At 52.7% G+C, this 10,017-nt stretch overlaps 1 protein-coding gene across 1 annotated transcript in view; it reads right to left on the reverse strand.

Moving 5' to 3' along the window:
• RBBP8NL (RBBP8 N-terminal like) overlaps positions 1 to 8,552 on the reverse strand; it is a 13,910-nt gene extending 5,358 nt beyond the window's left edge. The window contains exons 1-9 of the mRNA XM_009326882.1: positions 8,486 to 8,552; positions 7,125 to 7,167; positions 6,504 to 6,599; positions 6,024 to 6,136; positions 4,819 to 4,891; positions 3,335 to 3,501; positions 2,772 to 2,854; positions 1,139 to 1,302; positions 1 to 67 (exon numbers count right to left, since the gene is read on the reverse strand). Of these exons, the coding sequence (XP_009325157.1) occupies positions 1 to 67; positions 1,139 to 1,302; positions 2,772 to 2,854; positions 3,335 to 3,501; positions 4,819 to 4,891; positions 6,024 to 6,136; positions 6,504 to 6,599; positions 7,125 to 7,167; positions 8,486 to 8,552 (873 nt within the window). The remainder of the gene's footprint in view (positions 68 to 1,138; positions 1,303 to 2,771; positions 2,855 to 3,334; positions 3,502 to 4,818; positions 4,892 to 6,023; positions 6,137 to 6,503; positions 6,600 to 7,124; positions 7,168 to 8,485) is intronic.
• Between the last annotated feature and the right edge of the window lie 1,465 nt (positions 8,553 to 10,017).

The raw sequence follows: 10,017 nt of genomic DNA on the forward strand, positions 1-10,017 counted from the left end.
GGTCAGTTTTAGGTTTTCGTAGGATGGAGCAACCTTGGGGGAGTCCGGTTTGCTTGCTGTTAAATAACTAAAAGAAGCAGGAAAAAAATAATCATGTTAATTAGAGAATTTTCATGTGATTTCCCAACTCCTGCAGGTGATGTGCGTGGTCTCTCCTGCTCTTTTTGTGCCCTGTTGCCTGCTGCAGCTCTTGGCCTGTGCATCACGCTTGCCTTTGGGTGCTGTGCTGGGGAGGAGGATCCCGGAGGCTGTGGGGGTCAGGCAGCCGGCAGCAGTTCTCTGCACTGCACACACTGCAGGAAGCCATCACCATCCCACCATCCAACAGCGCTCTCCTGTCCCTGGGCCACGGCAGCTCCAGGCAGGGGGTTGAGCGAGTGGAGGGGATGCAGTGACCACTCACGTCAGCACTGCTGCTGAGAAGTCACTTGTCAAACCATGCCTTACAGCCAGAAGCATCCTAACTCCCCCCGTTGGGCTTTCTTCGTGCCTTGGTGGGCCTGAAGACCTCCAGGACAGAGGAACAGCCCACCCTCCCCTAATCTCACTCAATGGGAGATTTTTACAGCCATGCTAAGAAGGTTGGTATGGTGCATGAATCTGCCCTGCAAACCGAGTCCCTGCTATCGCTGGTTATTTGGCAGCTTCTGTGTGTGCGAGCTTTTCCCGGGAATGCTCAGCAGATCTGCTCCCACTCTGGGAAACTCGCTGTCTCTACAGCTGAACTCACTGGCTTTCCTCAGCCCTCTGTGCTTCTGAAATCAATGGGGAGGATAAGCCCTGGAAGTGCTGAGCCCTGCAGGAAAGCCCATTAGAACAGATAAGGAGGAGCAGGGATTGTTGCCTCCAGTGAGGCAAGTCCTTCTCCTGGCTGGAGGTGGGGGCACCCAGTTCACTTTATGGGTCTGTCTGATGAAGCTGGAGTAAGGAGAGGCTGATCTCGTCGGTCCAGATTCCAGTCATTTTTTTGCTGGTGTCAACTGGGAGACCCCCCCTCCCCAGGGCTGTGGGAGAAGTCTGGAGAAGAAGGTGGGAGGATACAACGAATACCGGCCATCTCATCGCAGTCTGCCCGGTGGGACACCTGCAACGGGCCATGGATCAGGCCCACACCGCGACCCACGACCAGGTAACTCACGCCTCAAGGCTGGGGCTGTGCTCGCGCTCTGGTGGGAGAGGGGTCTTCCTTGCTGGTGGGGACACTGCTGCCCCCGAAGGACTTTTTTCCAGGAGGCAGGGTCTGGAGCCGTGTCTCACCAGGGCAATGGTTCCATGCAGCTGGTTGGCGATCCTCTGGGATGCCTGCGGCAGAGGGGAGAAAGTCCAGGTGAGCCGTTCTGCTGTGCACCCCAGGCAGCGAGCGGCTAAGGGCAGCCCTGCCGAGCAGAGATGCAGCTCTTCACCAGCGTGAACAAGACAGACAACTCCTAAGTGCTCTGTTTGATACAATTCTGGTCAACAGCTCAACCATATTTTTATTGGTTTTCCCAGGAAATTTCCCCTTCATGTTTTCTGGCGGGATCTACACTACTCTTTATTTTCTGGCTGCACTGATTTGTAGCCCAGGAGGTCTTGTGCCTCCTCTCAAGTCAAGCCAAGCCATGATTCAGTGGCTTAACCAAGATAAGACGCTGCAAATTCCCTGACCCCTAGTCAGGCCGCTAGACTTTATTCATGCAAGCTCCTGGCATGCACTGATTTGATGGCTGTATTTCCAGTGGAGTACCTGGCTGTGAGGCCAAGACATCATCATCTCCATCTGCTGTCATGAAAAGCTCACCACATGTTCGGACTTGACTTTCCCCTGCCCACCCGGAGATGCCACCAACCCTTCCTGTGATCCCTATTAATTATACTCACAGCCTGCCTGCAGCCTTACCAAAACCCCTTTTCACCTGCTCTTTCAAGTTTTCTGTGGAGTTCAGGTAAGTGAAGCCTGTGCCAAAACAGAAGCATCTATGTGGGTGTGTACGTGGGCTTGAGTTCCCACTACCAGGAACAGGGCTCCAGGTCCTGCCGTGTCACCTCCCAGTGCCCAATATCACCATATCACTCAGCATCCTTTGGCTGGCACATACTCTCTGTTTTAAAGGCATCGCAGGCTTGCATCAGTGCACAAAATGGCAACCACTGAATGCCAGGCCCTCTGAAAATACCAATATCCATTATGCTGCAGATGGAGAGACATCTGCAATGCTCTTGGGCAGGGCTGCTGTGGCGTATTTGTTCTCAGTACCCACAAATCCCACAGTTTACATGTTCTCCAGGCTTTTCCAACACTCACAATGCTCCAGCTTCTTGCTCGCCCAGATAATGGAGAGCTGACTCTATAACCCAGGAGAAGCTACACTGACATGTGGCTCAGCACGATCTCCCCAGGTCCTTCACTCCTCAGAGCTTCCCCCAGCAAGACATCTGAGAGAGGAACCAGAGAGATGGGCAGAGGACTCAAGGATGCTAGGCGTGTTGTCATGGAGGTTAAACACAGGAGCAAAGATGTGCACACTCACAGCGGGGATGGGAGCCTGTGCCAAACTCTGAATGCTTTGCTTGCAGTGAGTGGCAATTTCTGCAGAGAGGATGCATCTGGCATTTGGTAGGTGCCCTCCTTGGCTCTGGCAATGGCAAATTGCCCAAGTCCGGCTAATTATTCTACCCCCTAAGTGCCTCCTACTCATTCTCTCTCCTAGTCCACCCCCCTTGATCCAGTTCAGATGACCACAGTGGTGGGGAGAAGGCCTGAGGACACCAGGCTACCTCCGGCAACTCACAATTTCTGCAAGGCTGACTTCCTGGAGGACAGTGCTCGGGGAAGTCCTTCTGCTTGGAGAGCTTCTCTGTCCTGCAGGCTTTTCTGCAAAAAAAGACACAAGCAGCCACCATGACGGTCCTGCAGAGCTGTTGCAGGTTGCCCTGCCCTGCCCTGCCACATGCCGGAGTCTCGCAGCCTCACGGGGACACCGCTGGCTGGCTCCAACCACCTCCTGTTGAGGATTTTGAGCCAAAATTTCTGTCTGGCTCAAGCCACCACCTGAATGAACGTACCCTCCATTGCAGGTGTGGGTGGCAGCATGGCAACAACATGGTCTCTGCATGAAATGGGTGTCGGGTCCACACCTGCACAGCACTCGTCTTACGGTAAGGGCACCCAAGAACTCTTTTGATCTAATGCGTACCAGCTTGTTTGTCCCTTGACATGCAGTTCCACTCCCCTCCCCTCCCCCAGCTTGGTCTTTGCTCTTGAGACCCTTTCCCAGAGCAGCTTTGCACCACGGCTCAGTCACTCTTCCTGTCCCCAGGTCCCTCGAGGGCGGTGGGAGCCAGCAGCACGCACCTTCTCCCAGCTCAAGGCCTGGCACATCATGGTGAGCTTCTTCGGCTCCCCTGTGAGCTGCTTGCTCGCTGCCGGCGTTCCTGCTTGCTGGGGACAGTAAAGCCAAGGGGGAGCTGGGGGTGGAGCTGCTTTCTCTGGAGGCGACTCCTGGGGGCTTTGTCTTCTCCCTGTTGAACGCAGAAGGACACAAATGAATGAGAAGGGGCAGGAGAAGGAAATCACCAGTTTGAGAGCCACTGTGCCGGGAGTTCTGAGAGCCCGATATATAAATATACATATTTATACATATATATGATTCTATGATTCTGTGTTGGTGGATATACCGGCTCCTCAGACTCACCTCCTTCCATTGCAGCTTATTGCCAGCTCAGCTGCAGTCTGGAGCATGGGACAGAGCCAGCACGACAGCTCAAGGTCTGATTTCCCCACTTGCCTGTGGGTAATGTCGCGGGAAGCCATGACGTTGGGTAAGCCAAAACCCAACTGTGGCTATTGCAAAAGCTCTGTGAGTACCTGTACGTCCCTGGCTGGGCTTTCAGCCTGATGCAGGGGTGGATTCACCACGGGGATGTGGCAGCTGTCCCCCTTCACCATATCGAGCTGGTGGGGCTGATGCTCTTGGTCACTACGAGGGAGTCACTGAGTCTCGGAGACCCACGCTTATGTCATGAACAAAGTGCTGGCTGGCCCCTGATGCCGAGACATGGGTGTTTGGCTGGAAATCTTTCTATCCAGCAGCCCAGGGAAGAACAGAGCAGAGCAGAGCAGGAGCGCTTGGTGCTCAGAAAACCCAGCCCATCCTACAGCTCTGTAACTCCTCAGGCCTTGGGAAGCGTTGGGGAGTAAAAGCGAGAGTTTCTCTTTAAGCGGATGGAGCTTCTGTGCTCCAAAGAAAACACATTTCTAAACTAATCCCTCAGTGCTAATTCCTTTGGACTTTAAACCCTTGAGGAATGAGCTGATTTGTATATATTGGCCAGCCTGGCAGGTTACTTGGCTTTCAGCACAGCGCTCTGCTGGGATATGAACCTGTTGGTGCAGATCACTCCTCCCTCTCAACCCTGTCTCAGTCCTTTGCGTGTCACCCTCCTTCCCCATAACACAACCTGCTTCCTGCAGACCCTCTCTGGCTGCTGCAGGAGGGGAGCTGGTGCCATGGAAAAGCCATGGAAGCCCAGGTTGAGGTCCGTGGCCAAGGTGAGCAGCCCAGGGCTTTGCTTCCCATGAGCAGTCCCCCATGGGGAGTTGTTGAATACCCTTGTTACCCAAAAACTGAATCCTTGGATGCTGGTGAACAGGGGAGTGAGAAGAGGTCAACAAGGACTTAGAGACTGTTACGGGTGTTTCAACAGGAATCTGTAGGAGTTAGATGCTAAAATACCCCTGAGGATGCCGCAGTCTGGATGTAGCCCTGCTCAGCTGCGTGGATACCTCTGTCCTTACCAACACCCCTCATAATGAATGAAATCCAGGAAAGCACTTACTCCAGGCTCCGGAGCCTCTTCAGTTCTTCCTTGAGAGCTTTGTTCTCTTCCCTCAGGCGGTTCGTCTCGTTAGCTGCAGGGACACAAGTTGTGCCATGGATTCAGGCGTCGCAAGGAGAGAGCTTGATGCTCCTCGCAGCTTGCTGGGGTGCATGGGGGAGGAGGAGGGAATGGCACCAGGTTTCGGAGAGATGCCGCATTTCCTTCCTTCTCTGAAAACATACGGGGGGCTAAGGGATAAAAGGGAGCAACTCTCCGACTCATGTTTGGTCAGGATTGGAGTCTGCTTGCAGCCCATCCAGCTCGGGGGGAGAGCGTGATCCAGACGGGATGGTGGCTGCAGCACGGTGGGATGGACCCAGCCGGCACCCTGCCTGCGAGCACCACGGCTGCCTCCGAAGAGCGGGTGCTGTGCTAGGGGAAGGGCTGGGGGCTTCGAGTGGGATCGGATGAAGGCCAGAGGGAGCTGTGAGTATCCAGCAGCCAGGCGCTGCAGTGAGGAGGCAGTGAGCGTGAGCAGGCAGGCTCCCAGACAGGGTGGGCTGCCGCCTCTGCTTGTTCCTGCTCAAAAGCAGCACTCAGGGAGCAATGGCGTAACAGGGGAGATAAACCAAGGGCTGCCGGCACCTCTCCATCCCTCCTAATGCCTCATCTCCTTTACCGCCACGACCCTCCCTGGGCCAGCCAGATCCCCAGGGAAAAACACCCCATGCCTGAGCGGTGCTGGGAGCTCTGCCAAAGGCTTGGGAGAAGGTCCATCACACGTGTTGCTTGATTACCGTTTACCCGTGCTGAGCTGCTGCTGTGACTTTCCTGTCTTTGCCAGAGTGTTGCTTCTGCAGTGCCAAATGCATCTTTTTTCCAGGCAGCTGACATGGCCTGGCCAGCTCGGAGCTGCTCTCGGCATGAGCATCTCTCATTTTTCTGGAGGTGCGGAGGGCTGCAACCCCCCCAGCTCTGCCACTTTGTGTGAGCGGTTACCTCTGCTTGCAGGGGGACGTGGGCTGCCATCCACAGTCCTGGTCAGATCTGATTTTTCAAGGCCTCCACACTTGCATCGGCTCCCTCCCTTCTCCCCATCCCCAACCCCCTCCTGGGTGCCTGGTCACCGGGGGGCAGCTCACGTGCAAATATCTGTGAGAGGCATTAACTGAGCAAAGACGCAGCCAGCCGAAGCCAAGCTTACAGCAGGCGGTGGTACGTACTGAGGATGAAGATGTGCTGCAGGCTCTGGAAATGGGAGGTCTCATATTCATTCTGCTTCTTTTTCGCCAGCTCTTGGGTGACCATGCATCTGTCGCAGAGACCCGCTCGCAGCCTGGAGGAAAACCCAGGGCCGGCAGCTTGTTACCACACGGTTCCCATGGGGGAAATAAGCTCCTGCCCTCCCCATGGGGAAGAGTAAGCACCCAGTCCATCACCCAGAATTGGTGAGAAGGGTTATCACCCATGCACCCCAGCCCTGGCCCTTCCACCGCCCCAGATCCAGTCCCACAACCATCAGCTTAGGAAAGCTCCTCTGTGTGTGTCCAGGCTCCCGCAGCTCCCCCAGCAGCCCAGTATGAGCAAAAAAGAGGTTCACGTGCTACACCCCACTTCTGGGAAGACAGCAAACCCCAAACTCTCCCCCTAGGAGGGTGCACTCGCTGCCACCGAACAGCACCCTATTGAAAAATAAATCTTACCTGTTTTCTAACACCTTTACATTTTCTTTAAGGGCCTTCTGTTGTTCCCTTAATTGGTGATTTTTAGCAAACAACTCTTCAATTCTCTGAGCATCACTAATTGAAGAAACAGAACAAAGAAAAGAGGTTTATTACATTTCTCCCCAAAATCTGTGCCTTTATCTGCAGCACCCTGTCAAGGGGAAGGATTTCTGTCCTGAGCCCGCCGTGCTGCTCACACTGGTATGGCTGAATTGCTTTTGTTTGTGTGGCAGGAAGGGAAACAAATGTGTTAGAGCCCAGGCGCTGCCCAGTGACACCCGCCCTTGGAGTTAGCAGATTGCTTCCTGCCGTTTTATTGCTTCCCAAGAAAGCAAGTGCCTGCCGGCATGAGCATCACTTGCCGGGGGAAGGTAAACTGGAGGTGGGCTGGGATGACCCCAAGCCCTGCCTGTGCTGGGGACTTGCACAGTGAAAGTCACCAAAAGGTTTAAATTTGGCAGAGCAAGAAAGGCAGACTGGGCTCTCTAAATCAGGCAGCCTCGGAGGAGTGCCTGGGAGGTCTGAAAATGAAGTGGCGTAACCTCTCCTCCGCCCCCCGTCCCGCCGTGACGTGGGTAGAGCAGATGTGGTGTTGCTCACCGGCACTTCTCCGTTGTCAGCTCCGTCAGCTTGTTTTGCAGACCTGGAATAATTAACAGAGACGGAGAGGTGGGTATTTATTGCAAATTCCCTGGCACTTCGGAAACAAAATGCAATGGTGGAACTTCAGGAGGGCGCCTGGCTTTGCAGAAACCTCATCAATTTACAAACCTTATTTCCGAGAAGGAATAACACATTGCCTGCGTTAAACAATATCACAGTTTAATATAGCAGGAAAAGTTGTACGAAACGTGAGCACATTTTGTGTATTTCCACTCTTTAATGAGTCTGCATTCCCTCCCCCCCAGAAAAAAAAGTCTGTTTCAGTTTTGTTTCTACTTACTTCTCATTACAGCACGCATTTCCCGGGTGGGCAGTATTTTATAACTCTCAGGGCTGCAAAGCATCTTGGAGGATATTTACAGCTCAACAAGAATGGCTTTCATTGACAGATCTGCAGACATTACATCTTGTCAAACCCATTTTATGCAAATTAGATGTAAACATGTGGTTTAAATTGCTCAACGGTTTCCTCTAACTCTCACACATCTTGGAATTACACAAGAGCAGAATGAATTCATATGCCAGAATCCTCCAAAAGTGCTGTCGTTTTGTTCATCATATTGATACTGGGAATTATTCTAATAGGAAAACAATTGGATTTGGCATTTGGTTGCTTAACCTAATGGTTCTTATTTTAATAATGTATGACCCGAGGAATAATTTATTCCCTAGAGGAACAGACTATCTAACCTGCGTCTAAGATTTTCTTAAACAGAGCCTCACAGTCCTGCTGCTTCAGTCTTATAGATTATTGCATCTTTCCACTTTCCCTTTGATCCCTCAGTATCCAAATATACTCCAATCCATGTCGCTCGGAGAAGATGCCCAGCGGGTGTGCGTGTCACTTCTGCAAACCTCCCAATTCACCTTCATCACAGACCACGGCAGCAGGAGCAGGAAAGGAGCCAAATCCCTCGTGATTAATGTTTGAAGCAAATGGGTTTCCTGCAGGTGGGATATCTCCAGGGATATCGGATGCAGGAACACCCTCTCTTCCGCTCCTCCTCATCGTCCAAAAAGTTACTGGTTTTCTCAGTAAACCTTGTTCTCCACCGGGATGAGATGGATAAACCATACCAAGGTGCTATCGGATGGTGCTGTCCCCTGAGAGCCAGGCTGTGACCCTGCGTCCCCATCCATCCCCGTGGGTGATGCTTGCTGAGCCCTCATTCCCAAAGCTCCCTAATCCACACCCACTCTTCCTCCCTTCAGGTTATTTCAAACCAAACAGATCAAGGTAGCATCACAAAGAAACAGACCTCCGTTAGTTTTTAATAAGACTTCTCATGTCTCCTTACCTTGGACCTCTTTCTCATGGATTTCCTTGAGCTTATTCAGGAACTCTGCAAAACTCTCCGTGGTCATGTTCAGGGCTGTGCCGCACGCCGGGCTGCTTCCAGCGCAAGGATGTCCTTTCGTTTCAAATTATTCAGGTTTCAGCCTAAAAGAGAAACAAAAAGTCCAATAAAAGAGAAGTGTCTTGTGTGTGTGGTGTTCTGGAAAGTCTTGGAAACAGGACAAAGCCCAAATCTAGAAAGTGAAATAATTTGCTAAACCACAGACATGCACAAAGCAGCAGGCTCATCCGGGGAGGCATTTTCAGACCTGTTCACCCTGCCTCAGCCCCGGGCTGGGAGCACAGGCAAAGCAGAGAGCGATGGCTTGGAAAATGGGAGAACTGAAAGCCCAGCTGAAAAATCAGATTTTTCCTCTATTTTTTGAGCTGTTTAAATCACTTTTCTCTGGGATGAGACGGGACAGGGTATCTTCTTGAGGAAGGCATTGCAGGGCTCGTGTCGGGACCGCACTGCTGGGGACTGATGATGGGAAAACTCGCAGCAGCTGTGGTGCTTGAGCCTGATGGACCCATCTCCCGCTGGGTCCTGAGATGCTCCCGTGCATCCCTTCTCCCTCTGGCACCACGCACAGCTTCTACAGAGGCAACACGTACCACTCGGCCGCCCTGCTGTCATCGCCAGGCTCCCCACATGGCCTCGCTGGCTGCAGCCTCTTCAAACCCTTGGGAGACACCAAACTGAGTGTTACTCACCCCATTTTACAGAGAAACCTGGAGAGGTGATGCACAGAGCCAAGCCCCGCAGGAAGCCTGGTGTGTGCAGAGCACCCGTGGGGCTGAATGTGAGCTGGGGCACCCCTGGGTGCGCTGGCTGTCCCCAGCCCCTCCGTACCGGGAGCAGTGTCCCAGCTCCTGCCCCAGGCTCAGGTCTCTGCTCAGCCTGCCCCTGCCTCAGTTTCCCCATTGATGTTATGGGGTTATTAATGCTTCATCATGCTGAGTGCTATCACTTAGTGTTGGCAGTAGCATTCTGTAATCCCCGAGAACAGATGAAGTGCTCTGCTTTCTAAAAAAAACTTGCTTTTTCCTTTTTTGGTTGAAAACTCCCCCAAAAAAACAGAGAGGTGGAGAGCAGCCCACAACACCCCCAGCTCAGTAAGCTGGGAAAGGCAGGAGGTAAACAAACAGCCTGAAAGTAAAGTGGGTGTTTTTTAAGAATTTTTCCCTAATTTTAAGAATTTTGCACTAATCCCAGTGATCATAAATTTTGAAATTACTAGCAGGGATGGAAAGCAGAAACTTTGGAGATGAGAAAGTCGTTACATCAGTGATGACCTCATTCCTCCCTGAGATGCTGATGTTGGGATAAACTCTTTCCTTTCCATCAGCCAAAGCCTCGGGGAGTCTTGGATTCCCCGGAATAGCTGTGGGCCCAGGTCCCTCCTGGACCATGGTGGTACCAGGGAAGGGCGTGTGTCTGAGCATCCCTTGCAGAGCATCATGGAGGGTTCCCCGGGGTTTGGGCAGGAGGGG

Source organism: Pygoscelis adeliae, unplaced genomic scaffold (assembly GCF_000699105.1).
Source record: "Pygoscelis adeliae isolate BGI_AS28 unplaced genomic scaffold, ASM69910v1 Scaffold286, whole genome shotgun sequence".
NCBI lineage: Eukaryota > Metazoa > Chordata > Aves > Sphenisciformes > Spheniscidae > Pygoscelis > Pygoscelis adeliae.